Source organism: Tiliqua scincoides, chromosome 6 (assembly GCF_035046505.1).
Source record: "Tiliqua scincoides isolate rTilSci1 chromosome 6, rTilSci1.hap2, whole genome shotgun sequence".
NCBI lineage: Eukaryota > Metazoa > Chordata > Lepidosauria > Squamata > Scincidae > Tiliqua > Tiliqua scincoides.
This window is the reverse complement of record NC_089826.1, coordinates 49,204,755-49,225,245: the sequence shown is the minus strand read 5'-3', so window position 1 is coordinate 49,225,245 and position 20,491 is coordinate 49,204,755. Positions and strand designations below refer to the sequence as shown.

General features: G+C 41.6%; 1 protein-coding gene across 1 annotated transcript in view; it reads left to right on the top strand.

Annotated features, from left to right (window-relative positions):
• Nucleotides 1-20,491, top strand: part of FSTL5 (follistatin like 5) — a 426,493-nt gene that overhangs the window by 34,564 nt on the left and 371,438 nt on the right. Inside the window, exon 2 of the mRNA XM_066632896.1 lies at nucleotides 13,537-13,570. Coding sequence (XP_066488993.1) covers nucleotides 13,537-13,570 — 34 coding nt within the window. The remainder of the gene's footprint in view (nucleotides 1-13,536; nucleotides 13,571-20,491) is intronic.

The following is a 20,491-nucleotide window of genomic DNA, read 5'->3' as shown; positions in this document are numbered from 1 at the left end:
TGCTGGGGGGCAGCTTTTCGTATGCTTCCTCAGGTGCCATGGGTCTTGGCCCCAATGGTTTGGGTTCTGATTAGCTCAGAAAAGATCTCCTGCATGAATAGGACTCTGGATCTACAGGAGAAGCCCTGCTGAAATTTTTATGTGATGATCAGGTTGTAAGCAAGTCCTTGTGTTGCAGCCTTAATGTGTTGGACACCCTCCCTTAGAACCTGTGTTTAGTCCTTCCCCAGTATCTCCTTATCTGCAGCAAGATACTTTTCTGCTCCAGTTTGCTACCTGTTTGGCTGTTTCTTCTGGCCTGCTGCATTAGCACATGTTTTGTTGTTTTGTTTGAGTTTGAATACTTTGAATTAGCTATTTTGTATACCATTTTGAAATTCTATTGAAAAAGCAATATATAATTTTTTTGCATGAAACACATAGAATATGAAAAAAATTTTCATCCATGTGGGCTCCTGTATTTTTATTTATTTTTCACATTTTTATACCGCCCTTCCTCCAAAGAGCTCAGGGTGATGTACATAACTGATCCCTTCCTTTTGTCCTCACAACAGCCCTGTGAGGTAGGTGAGATTGAGAGAAAGTGACTGGCCCAAGGTCAACCAGGAAAATTTGTGGCTGAGGGGGGATTTGAACCTGGATCTTCTGGGTCTAAGTCCACTTCCCAAACCACTACACCATCCTGTATCAATATGGTTAGCAATAATGTTGATGCTGTAATGTGATACAGCACCATGAATGTGCACTGTGTTTTATAGAGAATGAGACAATAGACATAAGATAAACAGCAGAGGAAGAGGTGATACGTGGAGGCAGCGTAGATAGGGGAAAAATATATGATTTCAGTTGTCTATTATCTTAGCATCACCAGGGTGGTGACTCATCTCCATAATTCCCAACTATGTTGCTGCATCAAGCCACATGGGAAGTGTTACTTAGATGTTTTGTTACTGGCTTAGACATTCATAGGAAAAACAGCAATTGCACAAGTGGCTGAATTTCACACTGGTACCTATGAATAACATTTGTGCAAAAATTAATACTATATTAATGTGGAGCTGCCCATATCACAATTTTGGGTGCTTTAGGCCATCAACACTGCCAAACTAATCCCCTCCCCCCAAGTCTGCAGCTGGCAACAAGTGGAAAATTGAGCAGATAAAGGTTAGAGATACTGTGAGAGATCAATCCAAGGAGAGCAAAATATTGAGTTTACCATTTTCCTGTGTGTGGGATTGGAACACAGCTCTCATTGCATGCAAATGAGCACAAGTGAGTCAGGACTGTGTTCACCCTGCTCTGATGAGCTGTCTCCATTGCCTCCCTTTAGCTCCAAGGCATCTTGAAATGCTTACCTTGGGGCACGGGAAGGCACTGGAAAGGGAGGCAGTGCACGCCAAGTCTAGGTCCTTGCAGATTGTCTTTTTCCAGCCAAGTCTGCGTTGGAATTATAGGCTCTGTGTGATTGTCCTGGTGAGTGGTTTTCCAAGTGGATTTACTCCACGCCTCTGCCGTTGCCACTGCCTTCACCTGACCCAGAGTAATAGGGTTCCTTGGAGCTGGGGGAAGCAGAGGCAGATGGAGGAATCTTGAAGTGTTCAACCACTACTGCTGCCCTGTTTCTTGTCTGAAAGCAAATTCGGGTGCCATGGGATGGAGGGGGGAGGGACAGTGGAGGTGCTGAGACTCCAGCACTTTCAGCTGTTTTGTGACCAATAAAATTGCTTTCGGTTTTAAAGGGATTTATGCACGTGTGCATAAATGGAACGTGTGCAAATCACTTCAAACCAGGCTGTCTCTATAGATTCAATATGACACTATCTCTACTAACATTTGTCTTTTTTTTCTGATGATCTTCTTTGTGAGATGTGTGTGATTTTTCCCTGCTATGCTGAGAGGTTATAGCTGGCAGCCCTTCCTTACCAAGTAGTAATTTCAAGTTCTGCCGACGGTGTTCATTCAGCACATCACTGCTGCGTGGTGATAATGTCAGTATATCTAACCCATTTGAAAAAGGATTGAGTTTATCTTCGTATGGTGACTGTCGCCTTGACCCTAAATCCATATTCTTGCAAGTGAGTCCCCTTGCTTTTAATGTAACTTATTTCTAAGTAAGTGTGTTGTGGATGGGAACTTATGGCCGCTGGAATAAGGAAGGATTATATTTTTACTCCTGCTAACGTATTTCAATGCACTTTAATCTGGTTCCCCCCCCCTACATTGCCAGGCTAGATATATTGCAAGTAACTCGGAGCTCGTAATATGTCAGAATAGCAATTTGTGTGGTCAGCCATCCAGAATCTTTCCTTGTCACAAACCCAGTGGAAAATTTTCTCTCCTTTTCAGTGACTGTATATTGAAAAGTCTGGACTGAATGCAACCTGCCTGACGCAAAAGAAGGCTTCAGTTCTGTTATACCGTGCCTTGCTACACCTCAGTGGTTGAGACTGACACAAGATGATGAAACATAACATGATGCAACACAGTGCAACTCCTTTGATATTTGTTTGGCTTCACACACTGGATTGAAACCTTTTTGGTGCATTTAGACAAATCAGGGCTTCCGGGTAGCAGAATAAAGAAGCTGCAACAATTAATAGCAGTTTATGGCATACATAGACATGATTTCTATGATACTTAATACTGTTGTTGTCACATTCACTGAGCTTCGTGGCCGGTGCTATGACAGTTAAGTCATCTTTAATTACTTTCAGTGCTCACAGTATGTTAGGTGCCACAGACTGAGCTGAACATGGCAGTGCTGTCATTTCTGAATCCTCATCTGAACATTTGGGTGGCAGTTCCTAAATCTGCTGTGCTTCTGACAAATCTGATGATGAGTCTCATTTTTAAGAATGAATTTTCTGCATTCCTGCAATAGCTTCGCTCGCCTGTCATTTAAACTCTTTGGTACCAAATTGTCAGTTTCTGATGCTCTAGCCCAGTGATTCCCAACTTTTTTTCCCACTTGCATACCACTTAGCAGCCCATTTCCACAAATTGTACTCTGCATATTAGCAAAATGTTTGTAAGATACAGTGGTGTCTCGCATAACGAATGCCCCGCGCACCGAAAAACTCGCATAACGAAAGAGTTTTTTGATTGAGTTTGGTAACTCGCATAACGAAAGTTTCTGGCCGTACTTCGCATAACGAAAACTTTTTACGTCCATGCTTCACATAACGAAAACTTTTTAGGTCCGTGCTTCGCATAACAAATTTTTTAAAAAATTAAAAATTTCGTGTATGCTTCAAATTTTAGAAATCCTCTGTACAGTATGTATGCCTTTAAAGAGCAAGTAATAAACGCTTTGTAAACCAAATTTGACTTCGTTTTGACCTTTTTTGCCCATAGGAACGCATTAATTAAATTTCAAAGCATTCCTATGGAAAAACGCGATTCGCAAAACGAAAAATTCGCATAATGAAAGGATTCGCGGAACGGATTAATTTCGTTATGCGAGGCACCACTGTAGTTGGTGTTATTTCAAATCTATATGCTGCAACTGTAAACAAATGCCCAATAATGGCTTAAAAAACCGAAGTGGGAGAGTGTGAGAGCTGAGCCACTGAGTGGGAGAGTGTGAGAGCTGAGTGTAGGGGATGTCACTGAGCATGCATGTTGCAATGGCATAATTGCAACACACTGTTTAGGGAAGGACTGTTTCACCAAAACAACAAAGCAAGGGAACACATGCTCTTCTTGAGATTAAATAACAAAGAAAACCCACACTGCCACTCGTCATAATACTGAATTAGGGCCAAATCCTATCAACTTTCCAGTCCTGGTGAAGCCGTGCCAAAGGGGTGTGCACTGCATCCTGTGGTGGGTGGGGAGTTATGGAGGCCTCCACAAGGAACATTTGTTCCCTTATCTAGGGGCTGCAATGCCGCTGCACCTGTGCTGGAAAGTTGGATAGGATTGGGCCCTTAATTTCATAAATTTTGATTTGTATCTTGTCTTACACTGTTGACATATCTACCTTTTCCTGCCTTTATTCAATATTTTCTACGTACCCCTAAATATCCTGGCTGGCACATATCCCTTGAGGGTACAGATACTCCAGGTTGGGAACCACTGCTCTAGCCTATCACTATCCTTCACACTTCTTTTTCTTTTCTGTTCCCCTCTTATCAAATCCAGGAAGTTGGAAAAGAAGCAGCGGATATAGGTGGATGGATTGATGTAAATATTCTCTGCTTAAGGCAGCTACTTTGTTGGCCTTATAAACAATGGACATCACCCCCATTCTTCTGCATGCATCTTATGCATATGCAGCAGGATGAGACTGTACTGCATTAGACTACAGGGTACATCAAGAGTAGCCTTCCCTGTGAACAGTACAATCATGCAGCTGGAATTTAAGCCCCATGCACCACCCAGAACTCTGTGTTTTCGTTTTCCCTCTTGGTGCTCCAGAGATTGACAATGACGCCATCACTGAGCACTTTGGATGCCAACAGTCACACCGCCATAGGGCTCTGCACAGTCATGAAAAAAGAAAGAACATTAATCAAGGGCATTCATTTTTTGAATGATGTTTTACAAGGGAAAACTCCTTGTAGATGGAAAACTACTCGTAGCATATCGGGGAGAGAGGTCCAGGCAACTCCTTTCTGTGCTAGTCTTTTTTTTAATGTAGGGAAGCATTTTAAAATGTGACTCCCTACCTGCTGTCAAGGATGAGATGGTCACCTCAAGCAGAAGTTGAGCAGGAGCCATCTTCTTTCTTTCTTTCTTTCTTTCTTTCTTTCTTTCTTTCTTTCTTTCTTAATTAATTAATTAATTAATTAATTAATTAATTAATTAATTAATTAATTAATTAATTAATTAATTAGATTTGTATTCCGCCTTTCTCCCCGAAGGGCACCCAAGGCGGCTTTCCAGTCCCCACTCCCTAGAAGTGTAAAGGAAGTCTTGAGGAGAGGAGAGTGGTGGGTTAGAGCACTGGAGGCCACTCTCCTTCACAATTCCTCTTCCAGTCTACTCCCCTTTTCCTTTTTGAACCCAGGTATAGAAGAAGTAATAGCCAAAGCAGTGGTTGGTGCACTACAAGCTAAGGGGGAGATCAGCACTGGGAGGTCCTGGTCTGAGTCTGCATGAAGTCTGAGGTTGTATAGTTGATGCTATCAAACTAGGGTTGCATATTCTATCCAGAGTTCTTGTGTCTGTTTAGGAGACATTGGTACAGTCAGTGGTCTTGCTTCTAACTTGATCTAATTTTTTGCTAATGGAGCGAATATGGCTGTAAGCAGAAGGGAGAACTCACACATCCCCTCTCTGCAATATTAGTTCAGATTACCCAGTAAAGTGTGTAATGGAATTTTGCTAGAGACAGAAAAATCTCCTGAATGCCCCATGTTTGCATTGTCCGATACTATTAAATTCGTGAATTTCTTTTCATCAAACATGGCTTGACTGACGAGGAACAGTAATCTGCTCTCATGCTTCCATTGGTTTAAATCTTGTGCAGAATGTAAGCGACGCTGAAATGTACACCAGCCAAACAGAGCACAATGTTTTTTTCAGCCCTTGGTAGGAATGCAGGAAACTGTAGTATTAAATTAATCTGAGGCTTTGATGGGCCATTTCTGATTTCATTAACGCTAGGTTGAACCGCCAATTAACTCTGATGATCCAAGGCGACCTGCGCCTTTTTTTTCCCAGAGAGAAGTTCTGTGTCTAATAACTGCCACAGAGGTGAAAATGTCTGCCATTCATGCAGCTGTTAAAGGCATTGAGCCTTTACGGTGACAACCCATTACTACTCATACATGTCTGTAGCACATCTTTTGCTTTTGTTTCTCATGAAACTTCATACTCATTTCCAGAAACATTTGGGACAGCCATCGATTGAAGATTTACAATCAGAATATGATCATCATTTTGTTGTGAGGCTTTCTTGCATGTGCTATTGCCTGGTTTGGTTGCTGGCAGTGTGCAAGATGGCTTGTGGGACCCAGTTGTGGCACCCAGCTTATGGAACTCCCTGCCCCAAGGAGTTTCAACAGCTTCCACTCTGGTGTTCACTTCTGTTGTGTTTTTGGTTAAAGGTTAATGCCTGGTCTATGTATTTCTGCTATGTTTCATGCTGTTGCTTTGATTATTGTTTTATGGGCTGTTTTAAATATGGTTATGAGCTGTCTTGAGCATGCCCATATCAGAGAGGAAAAGACAAGGTATACATTTTAATATAAATAAATGAAATAGCAAACAGTGGGTTTTTATGCATGTCTTCTGAGAAGGAGGCCCCACCAAGTTCAAAAGAACTCCCAGCTGACTGCAGGGCTCTGAAGATGTCACATGAACCCCTATACCCACCTATTGTTCTCTCGGTTTTCAGCCTACTGGCCTGTTCTCTTTGCCACTTCCACTTCTCACTCCTCCTCCTAAACTAGTTTAAACAAACACTAGAAAAACACTAGAAGAGGAAAATGGAAGCATGGATGCTGTAGGTCACCAATTTTTCTCCCCTCCCCCCATATGTCCGCTTTCGTCTTTTTTCTTTTTAAATTTAGCTTAGCAGTAGGAGGAGACGGTAGTGTTGGAGGTGGCATTAAGGGGTATACATGCCTGGATCGTGGGGAGGCACAGGAGAGACTTGGGCCAACCTTATGCCTTCAGGATTTTAGAGAGAATGCTGTATGTGCTTAACTACAGAACCTGGCCATTGAAGATACTGGTGCTTCTGCTGTTAGAAGTGTGAAACTGGCAATTCTCATTTAGTTGGAGCAGCAATTTTCAACCACTGTGCCGTGGCACATTGGTGTGCCACAAATGGTCCGCAGATGTGCCAGAAAATTTGGGGGGAGGGTCATTTATTAGTAGGGCCATGGGGGAATATGAGCTGCAAGCCAGCTGTGTGGGATGCCTTGAGAGTTTTAGCACCTAGTCAGTGTGCCATGAGATGAAAAAGATTGAAAATTGCTGAATTAGAGAGACCCACATGGAATTAATACACATATATGGTTTCTGAAGCTTGCACTAGATTGAAGAATGTGCTTTCGGTTCTCAGCACTGTTGTGGTTCCCAACTGTTTTGATATACTCATAACAGTATGCAAAAGAAATAGTCTTTAGTATTGTTGTTTGAGTCAACACAAAGAAACAGGTTAGCAAGTGCCACAATAACATTGTACAGTATTATTGTTGGCTTTGCAGGGGGTAGGAGGAGGCTAGCTTAAAGCTGAAATTCAGGCAGATGCCAGCAGGAAAATCTGCTTCTAATTTATTACCTCCTCTTCCCTGCTGTTGCAACTGAAATTCATGTAATGTTCAGTGGCTGAAATATTTTTGATATGATTACCATGCCCACCAGAACAATAAAACGGATTGCTTTATTCACAAGCTCACTCTACAGATCAGTTACTCCTTAAGTACAATTGCAAATCTTTTTTTTCTTTTTGCAAGGCTCCTGTATCTTTAACACCTGCCCGACTGGCTACAAATTAGCAAGTGAAACTCTTTGCAGCATGGAGGTAAAATGCCGCAAAAAGCTGCTGATATGTGACAGCTGTAAAAGGCACAGGAGTCCTGTCACTAAGAAGGTTGGCAGCCTTGTATGGCATAGCGGTTTAACAACTGAAAATGGATCACGCTTTTCATAGGTTAAATCTCCTCTTTGCTGTGAACCAGAACCAGCTTTGCCATGAAGCAACATGAAATAGTTGCTTGGAACAGCAAACTTTGAGGGGCAGTGACCTGCTGAGTCCCCTCTCCAGCCTTGCCCTTCCAGTTGTAGCTCAAATTCCCTTCTGATTCACTGAGAGCAAGTTGGAAGAGAATGGCAACCTCCTTCTTCCTCCAGTTGCTGGAACAAGGAGGAGAAGAAGGCAAAAAACAAAACAAAACTTGTGACTCGAGATGGCTTTTCCCCATCCACCTTGTGTTTATGAAGCACCAAGTGAGGAGGGAGAGGCAATCAGGAACCTGCCTTGCCCACTGCGCTTTTAGTTCAAATTTTAGTTTTTTTAGTTCTACTGCAGTACTCAATTCTAACCAGAAATGGCATGGAGGAAGAAGGCTATGCACCATGCTCCTAGTAAGGAAAGGAGGTGGGAATGCTTCTGTCTCCCCTCCCTGTCCATAGGGGTGGGGCATGCTCACTTGTCTCCCCAAAAGCCATGCTTCCCAAGCTTACCTTCATCACGACACCCTGGCACCTGGAAGGAAGTGGTGATGACACGCAGTGCGGTTGCATAATGATGTCATTGCCACTTCCACGTTTGAAGTGACCCTACAAGCAGGGTTAAGGGTCTCAGGGTGGACCTTTTCAAGTGCACAAACAAGTACGCACAAACCATGCGCAGCAGTACTTTCAGGGAGCATTTGGTATGATATAATGAAAAATTATCCCTCTGGACGGTCTCTCCAATGATGATTCTATTTTTATAATATCTATATAGTATTAATTTTCAGTGTTTTGAATGTGGATGGTATAGAACAGGGGTGTCAAACATAAGGCCTGGGGGCCGGATGCGGCCCGCAGAAGCTTTTTATCCGGCCCTCAGGCTCTCAGATGCTGAGCAGGGCTGAGGTATTACTGCTGTAAGGGAAGCCCACGTGTAAATTGGGCTCTCCCATATCTTGAAATATGATCAAGATTTGGGTATTTTCTCTTCTGTCATTTGCAGCTAATGAGTTCCTAAGTGAGGAAAAAGTGCTTATTTTTTGTTATGAACAGTTTAATTACATCACTTCCTGCCTAATGACATCACTTCCAGCCCTCAGCAGGCATTATGAATTCTGTTTGGCCCTCGGTATGAAAGAAATTTGACACCCCTGGTATAGAAGGTTGGCTGGTACTCTCTTTCTCAAATCTTAGGAAATTGAGAACGTAATCTTTCCCAATGTGGTAGTAATATTTTTCTTCTTAAGCCAACAACATAAAACAATAAAAGCAGAATAAAATAGCTTTTACATATTCAGACAATTCACCTGTCTTGAAGCACCTAACCAGCCAAATCAAAAGCCAGCTTGATAAAAGGCTATTCCTTTCAACAATCTTTCCAAAAGGCATCTATGGCTGCAGCTCTATTTCCTTTGCATAAGCCCCACAGAATATATTGAAGTTACTTCCAAGTAGAAGTTCAAAATATTACACTGTAGGCAGCATTCCCCCTAAGGAGTCTGTACCGGTGTATACTATTGCAACAAGTTGAGATGCTGCCTCTGGATGTTTGGCAATGATGTCATCACATCATCTCTGAACTTCCAGGTTGCTGTGCTGTTGCTGAACTTCCTGGCACTGTCTAGAGCTCAGCTGCGAGGTGTTCTGCTGTGTACCTTGAAAGGAACACTGATAGTAAATGTATTACTTCTCTGGAATTTAATCCGACATTTCTAACACTCAAGGTAACATGCATTCCAAGATTTAGGCTCAAATACAGTAAGTCCCCAAGATACGTACCAGATCTCTTCTGGCAGTTAGTTCAGAAATCGGAATGTAGGTAAATGGAAACAGCCAGGCCTGTGAAAAAGCACCAAAATGGATGGACTCTGCCTGCACAAAAGTGCTGATGTGGCCATCTAAAAGTCGGAGTTCATGGAAAATGATCAACTTCAAATTTAAGTTAAAACTTCAGTGGAAAGAATAGAAGAAAGTACAAAAGCAGCAGCAGTCAAAAAAGCCTAGTGGAGGTTTTGGTGCCTCTAAAAAGGCAAGCGGTTTGGGTCAGGAAAATGTCTTTCAGCAGGGCATTCCCTTCATGCCACTAAAGTCCTGTTGCCCTTGTTTCCACCTGCTGTAGGGCAGGAAACATTGACCTGATGATGCCAAGGTTTTGGCAGAATCATGTGAGTGGAGCTGATTCTTTTGATACTTTGGTCTCAGGTGATTTAGGGCTTCAAGCATTGAAACAGAACTGAGAACTGAGCTGGGAAACAAATTGGTAACCATCGCAGATGGTGTAATGCTATAGTTACATCTTCTGATTTGCTGGCTCCAGCCAATGTTCTCGCAGCCACATTTTGGACCAGCTGGTATTTTCAAATTGTCTTTAAAGGCATACACATGCAGAGCTCATTACAGTAATCCAAGCTGGACATTGCACCTTTGAGAGAACAAAAATTGTGCAGCTTTGGGCAAGCACTGTAAAAGGTCTGACTTTGCACAACTGTGGTTGACAGTGACTGGGAAGAAGGGTCTTGATAGAATTCAAAGCAGGGCCTAACTTGGAGGATACCACTGGCTTGAGATCTGATACAGGGAGATCGCCAGTCAAAGATATTAGGGGCCTTAAAGAGTTAAAGTATTACCTTGAACGTGGAAGTGTACTGCAAGCTTCAATAGCATTCCCATGAAGAAGGCATTGTAGTGGTGAAGCCTGGAAATTGTGAAGACTTGGTTAAATGGGAAGATACTCTCTGCCCTGGAAGGCATTGTGATGTTTCTGACTTATCCATTCTTTGATCCAGTACCGTATTTTCAGAATGCTCTGAGTAATTTACAAGCTAATCCTTACCAGGATTTAGGGTGGGCTGAAAGGGCAACAGAAGCTCTGGGACAAAGGTTATTAGTATGTCTATTGCCCTGTGTAAAAAAAGAATCAGAACTTTTAAATTCTGCCTATTTTCAGACAATCATGCATCCTGAATCGTGCATATTATTCCTAAGGCCAGTGCTTCCCAAACTATTTAGCATTGTGACCAATTTTTAAAATGACAATGTATCGCGACCTGCATAGTTTTACCCAAAAAACCAAAACAAAAAACCCTAAACCAGCCACCTCCACATGGTTCCAGTTGGAAATGCTGCAAATGGGCCAAAAGCAGACCTTGTCTGAGTGGGTGGAATAAAACCTGGAATGCACTTGCCAATGGGTGTCTATTGTTTGATACTGTTGGTACTACACCTTTTTTGTTTTAAGCTGGGATTTTTTCCATTAGTTTGCCTCCCCACCCCAGAGAGAGCTCTTTTTTGGAATGGTGGTGCATGCAAAAATCACATTTCAAACACTTTTTTGTGGCCCACCAAAAATAATCTTGTGACCCACAGTTTGGGAAACACTAAGGCCCTCTAAAACCATGACGGGTGTACACCCTCGACGTTTGGTGAAAAGCAACCCCACCATAGTCACCCACTTATCACAGAGAAGACCACCAATCATGCACCAAGTGATGCATGTTTAAACCTAGTGACTGTGACATGCAACAGGATGCAGAGTTGCTTCCCCCCTCCATCAAAACTATCATGTGGAACAGGAGATGCCATTTGTTTCAACTAGTCAAGCAGTTAAGAACTGTGCATGCGTTTCATCCGCACTTCAAAACTCTTAGGCTTATAACACCACCAATATTTTTATGGAATTGACCTGTCAATCAGAGTGAAATGCGCTTAGAAATTAAACTGGAAGAATGCAATATGATGTCAGTTAATGGTTGCATGAGAAATAATGCTCTCATGGTTGCCTGGATACAAATAAGACATGTGTCACTGAGGAAGGCAAATGTAAATGAATGAACAAATGAGTTGTCAACTTTAGCTTTAGACTGTGGTAAGGGCAAGGGGGCCTGCTTGTAAGATGAATGACTTGCAAGGTTCACCAGTGTACTTCCTATGTCTGTGGGCAGTTAATCAGCTTTTCTCGCAGTTTGGAGGCGCTTGTGTTGTTTTTCAATAGTCCTTGTAGCCCTTATATTTCAATAGCCTTGTATTCTTCAGGATTTGATTGTCTTATTTTAAATAAATATTTAAAATACTTGTACCCTGCTGTTTTGACCCCCCCCCCCACCATGGCTGGCCTTAGTGTAATATGGTCTCTTTGGAGGGGCCCCACATTGCTGCTGCCCTGACATAGAATCGTCCATGCTGATGTGCATGGAGCAGAGTGCAGCCAGACCACCTGCATTCCCCTGCATCAGTTTGGCCTGAAATTGGCCTCCCGGAAGCAATTGGTGGTGATAACATCATGCACCCCCAACTATATCTGGGTGCCGCATTTCGTGCTTAGCACCATTAGCTCAGGGATTGCTATGGCTGCATTGCCGTGGCTGCTGTTGCTGTGGCTGGATGGTGAGTGGGGGCCCGTGGAGAGGATGGGTGCCCCACACAAATGCTTTGCCTTTGACCCCACCACTCCCAAGGCTGGTCCTGCCCCCCACAAAAACAAAAAATAATATGAAACTACCTTTTACTGAGTCAGGCAGATGGTCCGTTCAGCTCAGTATTGACCACATTGAGGTCAGGGGTCTTTCCCAGCCCTACCTGGACATGCCAGGAATTTACGCACATAAAGTATGAATTCTACCACTTGACATAGGTTACATATGAAGCTCCCTTATACAGTCAGGATGTTAGCTCATCTCGTTCAGTATGATCTACTCGAACTGTCCTTCAGGCAGGGGTTCTTCCTAGCCCCATCCATAGATCCAATCTTCTTCATGCAAAGCATTGTTCTTCCACTGAGCTATGGTCCTCATCCCCAAAGCCAGACCTTTCACGTAATTTGAAAACAATCTAACTTCCATAAAATCTAGTAATCTGCTGCACTTGTTCGAATAACAGTGACAGCATGGCTTTTGTTTATATAAATGAAATGGTGGTTGACTTTTCCGTGGAGTCACGTCTGACCCACACTTGCTTCACAAGACACTCTGACTTGAATAAAATGACTTGGGAAGTTCCACGGGTGAGTCGAATGTGACCCATATACCCCTCCATTAGTATTATAAGGGCTGTGAAACCATGAGTTTGCCTTAACAGTACAAAGTAATTTTGATATTTGATAATTTACTGAAACATCATCATGTTGGCAACCTTCAGTCTCGAAAGACTATGGTATCACGCTCTGAAAGGTGGTTCTGAAACAGCATCTAGTGTGGCTGAAAAGGCCAATTCGGGAGTGACAGTCCCTTCCACACCGGGAGCAAGTGCAGTCTGTCCCTGGTCTGTCTCCCTGGCTATGGGCCTTCCTTCTTTGCCTCTTTGCCTCAGTCTGTTGGCCAAGTGTCTCTTCAAACTGGGAAAGGCCATGCTGCACAGCCTGCCTCCAAGCGGGCCGCTCAGAGGCCAGGGTTTCCCACTTGTTGAGGTCCACTCCTAAGGCCTTCAGATCCCTCTTGCAGATGTCCTTGTATCGCAGCTGTGGTCTACCTGTAGGGCGCTTTCCTTGCACGAGTTCACCATAGAGGAGATCCTTTGGGATCCGGCCATCATCCATTCTCACAACATGACCAAGCCAATGCAGGCGTCTCTGTTTCAGCAGTGCATACATGCTAGGGATTCCAGCTTGTTCCAGGACTGTATTGTTTGGAACTTTGTCCTGCCAGGTGATGCCGAGGATGCATCGGAGGCAGCGCATGTGGAAAGTGTTCAGTTTCCTCTCCTGATGTGAGCGAAGAGACTGAAACAACCCTAATGAATTCAGTGGACCTGCTCTACTATAATGAAGACTTACTTGACTTGCATATATTTACCCACTGTGTATATAAAGATTCTGTATTATTTATCTGGCTGTACTTTGCTCATTCTTGTAATGTTTTCACATTTGCACAACGCAGATGAATTAATTATTGCTTTCTTTGTTTTAAATTACAGCAGGAAAAGAGTCCAGAGAGTTCAAGAAATAGAGGTATGTAATCCTTTTAAAATCCAGGTTTTATTGTTTATCATTAATTGGAATCTAGCCTGTGTGCTTCCTAATACCATATTAGGATATGATGAAGATCTTAGCACTCTTTGTTTTTCAATTTAATATTTTCAATAAATGACAAAATCTGGAATAACATCTGTCAAAAATGAATGCAAGCTAGCCTTATGTGTTTATTCACCATATTGAGGTAATCCCCGTTTTATTTACAAATGTGTAAAGAACTTAATCAAATTTTGCTTAATTGGAATACACTGTACTTCTTAATTCCAGAAATTTCTGTGCATTTTGTTCCTTTTGTTCCTTGTGCATGTTTGGTTTGGCTTATGCTGTGCAAAGATTATTGTAAAACTGTCCAGCATAACATTTTATGGACATCTGTTTCATTAGAAGAGAAAAGGAAAAAGCGAGTGAATGTGATGAAAGAATACTTAAAAGAAGGTTCTGACTCTATTCGCGCCAAATGCAAACTGTTACATGGAATGAAATTTGTAGTCATGAAGGGGACATGAAGGGAATGTTGCCAGAGCAAATGGGTTTGATCTAGAAGAATCTGTGATGTAAGATGAAATATGTTTAAACCAGCTTTTCTTGGCATTACGTGGAAATGTTCTGAGGATGTACAGATACCCTCATCACGTGAGCTTCTCTCCCATGGGCACACTCTGCGGTCACACAATCTGCTCATTCCAGGTTTAGCACCTGGCTTCAGAAGCAAGCACTGAACCTAGTGAAAGTAGAATGTATGGTCACAGAGTGCGTTGGCACAGGGGACATGGCTACCTGGCTTATTTCCTTCTCCAGCTACCTGGGTACATCGTAGCTGGTTTAATGACTGAACGGGGCTACAGATTCAGTCTGTCTGAACTGATCTTTAATGCTGTAGTGTTTGCTAGAGGACTGGGGGGGTTTTCTTACAAAGCTAGGTAAAAGTTGTGTTGTCCGAAGCAGAAGATTTGTACAGTCAAAGCCATCTCACACAAATTTTACTTGCATAAATTCAAATATACACTTTCAGCAAAAAACAAAACAAACAAGCAAACAAAAAAAAAAACCAGACAGATAAAAGCAACAATTTATACAGTGCTGGCAATTTCACCCACCATTCTCATCACTGAGCATATACCTAGAGTGAGCGTGAGATGGGAGAATGCCTCTGCTGTTCCTTTAGTCGTCTCTCATATGTGATTTTGGTTTTAAAGAAACAGTACATATTTTTCAGATTTAAGGGTAGTTACAATTATAACATTTTCACCTTAGATACTCACTTCAGCATGCTGACTTCAGGTAAGATGCTATGTGGCTGTAGGTCTGTGCAAAACCTGAAGAAAAAATGAGAGGAGAAACAAGCTCTTCTGCTTGCCCCTGGCATGTTTCGGTACGGTTTCTGAATTTGAGATAAGGATTTTTATTTTGGGGGGGTGGGATCTTGAAGCAAATCTTCCCCTTCTATGTATCATTCTTGGTGTGTCCACTGTTCTTAATGCTGTGGTGAGAATTCTCTAACTTGTGTGTTAAACTTGTTAAAGAATTCTCACCAAACAAGTATGTTTGTACATATCGTGTGTGTGTGTGTCTTTCTAAAGGGCCAGATTAGATGACTTGACAGACTTCTTGGATCATCTGTGCATCCCAGAGATCTGTGATTCATGTGTAACAGTTTAAATAGTGCAGTTTAAATGTGCAAGAATTTAAATAAATTCCTCCTCTCCTTTTCTCCCCCTCTCTGGTATGGAGCTCTGACTTTGGGCGTTCGGATCAGTTTAAATAACAGTTTTGTGTGTCGTGCAACTGTGGGATGGACCTTTGTTTAACTGTGGTTTATAAGTCTCAATTCAACAACAGTTCTGCATCCAGAACAACTCCTAGAGCTGCTGAAACTAACCAGGATATTGGTGGTGTGCGAGTGGAGGAGGTAAAGGAGGCTTGATGAGTAATATGAACTGACCCAGTATGTATTTATGTGTACCTTCTCAAACCACTAGACTCCTAATGCTGTGATTTTATCACAGTTTTCGGAGCTCTGTTGTGCACTTTTCCATTTGCAGAGCTGCTCCCTTTGTTGAAAGTAATGTTCCTGCTAGCACATATGCATGTCAGTGCTCCCAGGCTTATGAGATATTAAGGGATTCTGTTAAAAAAATGTGGTTATCCATTATTGGTGTTCATAAGTCTCTTCCTCGCTTTCCACAATCAAATATTGCCTTTCAAAGCTCACTATGAAGTTTGCTTCAAAAATGCCATTTATTCTGCGGTTTGAGAAGTGTCAGTAGTAAACACTTGGTAGGTCTGCAGCTGCTTAAGTATGTGCCTATTGTATTTCACTCTGAGAGGCTCCTTGGACATGTCCTCTTCTTTTATGGCTTCAAATAATCTAGAAGGCATTTTTCTGCACAGCTGCTGCTGCTAAGCAGGCTCTTAAGAGTGATTTCTGAGCGTGCTGCTTCCATGCCGTGAGGAATATGTTAAGGGAGGTCACCAGCACTCTGTAAGTTGGCAGGACCCAGCATGCTCGGAGGTTCATTAGGTCTTCAATTTAACAGACTAACCAAGTATACAGTTGTCGAAGGCCTGTAAAATATTTCCTACAACTCTATCCATTAAAATCTGCCAACACTAGTTTAGGGGATGAATCCATGATCTGCAAGCAGCTATTGGAAGCACTGTTCAACTGCAACTGAGATCTCATTCTTTTGTACCCGTAATTACATCTGATATATATTTTTTGGCTCTCCTGATTTTCTTTTCTACCTGCTCTCTGCATGTCTTCCACCTGAGCTGAAATTTAAAGATTTTCTTGATCGCCTTGTGTTTTGTCGTTCTAACCATTCTCCCTCTAAAAAAAAAATAAAAAAATGATCCTACACATTCACTGGGTTCATGTGGTTTAAAGTTGTTAAATTTCACTGCTTGTCATTTAGAATTGACACCAAGGTGCAGTTTAAAAACTGCTTGTGGTTTCGTACCGCTGTTTCTCTGTGGTTGTTTGTGTCGGGCTGATGTTGACATAATTCCCCCAATCCTTTTTCAAGCTTCAAATCTTTATTGAAAGAGGACCTTTGTTAATTTAAGCCTGGTTTATACTGGTGCTGACATAATCTGTAATCATAGGTAAAGCCAATGGGGGTAGGACTAGGTGTTGTCAAGAGTTGAACAGGCTGCTGTGTTATTATGTTGAGTCCTCTTAATGAATTTGACCTGATAGTTTTAAAACAATGAGGACAGTCATTTTACTATATATCAATTTTTGGCTGTGAACCACTTTGAGGGTCACTATCTGACTGAGAACTAGTATACAAATACTAGTCAGTATTTGTAGTCAGCCTTTCAGTATTTGTAGTCAGCCTCTAGTATTTGTAGTCAGCCTCTAGTCAGCCTCTAGTCAGCCATCCAGACGTCAGACAACTTCAGATTTACATATAACATTATTATACATCATACATTATTATGATACATTACATGTTATACATACTTGCTCATTATTGTAGTTAAGAATTAAGGGGAATTAAGATCTACCCCCTCCCTCATGGCATTTCGGCGAGGACTTAGTGTTTTTATTTTGTTTTGCTTTTGGGATGTCTGCCTCCTGTGCCTCTGTGGCAATTTCTTGAATATTTTTGCCTTGCTCCAATTGTTTGTCCCCCCATTGTATCCCATTTTTCTCCATTATAGTTTTGTATTTTTTATTGTATATTGTATATTTTAACATCTTTTATACATCTTTTAGTTGCTTTTTTACAGGCCTGATTCCTCTAAGAACTGCTGTTTTATGCTCTTTTTTATTCTGACTTTTATCTGACTACTGTTTTTATGGTTTCTGTTAATGTGTTTTTAATATGTTTTTATCTGTTTGTGAAATTATGTTTTAATCTGTTTTTATATGTTGTAAGCCGCCCTGGGTCCCTTTAGGGAGAAGGGCGGGATAGAAATAAAGTTTATTATTATTATATTTTTATTTATTTATTTTTAACTCTATAAATTGTAAGCTGCCTTGGGCATTTGCTTTCAACAGAGGAAAGGCAGGGTATGAAAGAATGAATGAATGAAATTATTGGCTTCCTTCTACTTTCTATCCTTTTGTATATTTATTTCAGAATATCCTCACATTCAACTAGTAGAAATATTTGTGAACTAGAACTAAGCTATAACACAACTGTATTTTTTGCAAGCACCTTTTGCACGCACTCTCTTTTTCAGGGGTTTAGAAGAGCTAGAAAGATATTTTTCAATTCAGAGAGAGGGCCAGTTGCATTGCCCTCGTTCTGATTGGCTTTATGATGTTATCACATAGCCAAGTATGATGGCTGCATGGTATAGTCATTGCATTTATCCCATGATCTTTGAGTGGCTGGTCGTGCTTGGGGACAGGGTGTAACCTGGGAAAAATGGCACTGAGGCACCCACAGAGAGAGGAATCTGCACAACAACTGCACAAAAATTACAATGAAAGATAACTTTGGGGAGATTCTGAAGACCTTCCTTTTGCCTCTAAAATGTTCAGGAGCAAACAGTCATCACAGCCCTGGCATTTTTTTCTTCAGACTGGAACAGGGTGTAGGACAAATGTGTTATTCCAAATGACAATTATATCTCAAGCACCACATTTTGAGTTTATGGGGAGAAAGTTATTAGAGCTTGAAGGAATTCTTTCATCTTTCTTCTGTGAATAGACAATTCCACTTCCATGTCTGGAAACCTGGCTCTAAAGGACTGAGAATTATGGAGTGGTGGAGGCTATGAGTGAAAGCAGAGCTTTTCCATCCTCTGTCTCTCTTATAGCTTCTTTTCTCAGACAACTATTAAAACACTGTGTCTAATTTGAAGTGGCTTTCATTAAGTTTTCAGGGTTTTTGATGCTCTCCATAGATCCCAAATTCAAATGCATTAGAATTCTGCATAGCTATCCTGTAAATTCTCATTTTCCCCTATTTTTCCTTTTTTCCAGCACAACAGAATATTGTCTCCAACTCAAATGGATCAGTTAACCTTTCAAAGATCTTGCCCATAATCTATGTCTAATAAGTCAAGTTGCATTGATTTACTGTCTCATAATGAGACAATATTATGTGTAACACATAATTTAATTTATTCTAGCCATGGGAACTAATGAAATGTGTGTATTGTACTTTGGGGTTTAACTTGTCAAAGCTCAGGAGCAAACTAGATGTAATAGCAAGAGATCTGTGACAGGGTCTCCACAGTGTTTTGTTGTTGTTGTTGTTGTTGTTAATAAACTGTAGTGTGGCAGGGCCTCATTCAGATCAGAATCCTGGCAACGGGTTCTAATATTTTTTCCCATGAGCTTTTTCCCCCCAATGAAAATGTACCTCCTGAAGCTATTTTCACCATGGGAAAAACATATAGGTACAGTCAGTTCTCATTATCTGCTCGGTTTAGGTTCCAGGAAACCTAATGGATATCAAATCAGCAGATACTGAATCATTGAGAACTATGGGAAGAATGGGGTTGGGTCCCAGGAGACATTCACCATACATTCTGTGAACTTTATAAACCTGAATCTTCACTTGAAGTCTATGGGGTGGGTGATAGTGCGGGCTCATCAACATCTGATGCTTCTTCATCCATGCTACCTATCCCTCAACTTGTTGAAGGTTGCTGATCCAACAGTGAGGCCTCAGAGATCAGCAGTGTGGAGGAGATTGCTTCGTCTGTCCTCCTCCTCCTCCTGTCTCTTGGCTCCTTCCCTTGGCTGCCCCAGCCTCAGAACAGCCCTCAGATAGCCTTCCAGAGACCTCTCATCATCATCAGCTTCTCATCATTGCCAGGGCTGTGACAGTTCAGCTGGAGTTACCAAGATGGTGCCCAAGATGGTGGAGCCAACATTTCCCTGTGGGCCAATACCAATGCCTGTTTGATGTGGCACCAGCACAGTATTTGCGGATAACAAGAACAGAGTCGCAGATTATGAGAGGTAGGTGGCAATTCTGCCCCTCGCAGATAAGCAAATTCGCAGATAGTGAATTCGCATATAAAGAGAACTGACTGTACTATACAATTTGAATTCCTAGACAATGTGTAGCTGCCATCTTGTGTTTTTATACATGAAGGACATGAAATCACAAACTTCATGCCATACTGTGTAGCTTCACCTTAAGGTGACAGATAAATAACCAAGCAATAAAACTATTTCCATAGTAGTCCTTTTTAATATCCCAAAATAAACATCAACATAAAAAGGAATCTAAAAAGCCACTGTAACCAATAGTCTTGGCCAAGAATGATGTATGTTTTGAATTTTCTTTGCTTTTCTGTTTGCAGTCATACAGTATACCCTGCTTTTTGCCCAACCTTTGTATGACATTCCCCCAGATCTGTGATTTGAAGAGCTGCTCACTACAGTCTCTTGCCATTCAGGGGCAAAAACTAGACAGAGCAGTAGAGTATTGACAGGCAGCTCTTTAATTACGAGTTTCTTGACTGTTCGATCCTGTTCATTTTACGCTTACCTTCACAATCAGAATGCAAAGTGACTGTTGGCTTGCAGAATCCATTTCACAAATATAATTCTCTATTATTATGAACATATTGCTTGCCTTTTCTGATTTCATTAACAAACATCTGTTCTTTGACTGATCTTTATCTTCCCAGAGTAAGGAGGACACCATATGGGAATCACTTGCTGCATGTCTGTCATTCATTTATTTCTTGCTAAACAATATCATACACCTGCTCAATGCTAGAAGCTCTACAACCAGTCCCAGTTGGAAAGGCAGATTGACTGCAGTTGGTTTCATAGAGTTGTCAAAGCTTTAACGTTCTTCTTAAAAAACAAACAACCATATGTAATAACTGTTAAGAGCAATGGGACATTTTTTGTTCCTTTAACTAAGGTAGGATGTAAGAGAGACTTTCACCTGATTCCCCAACCCTAACTTCACCTGA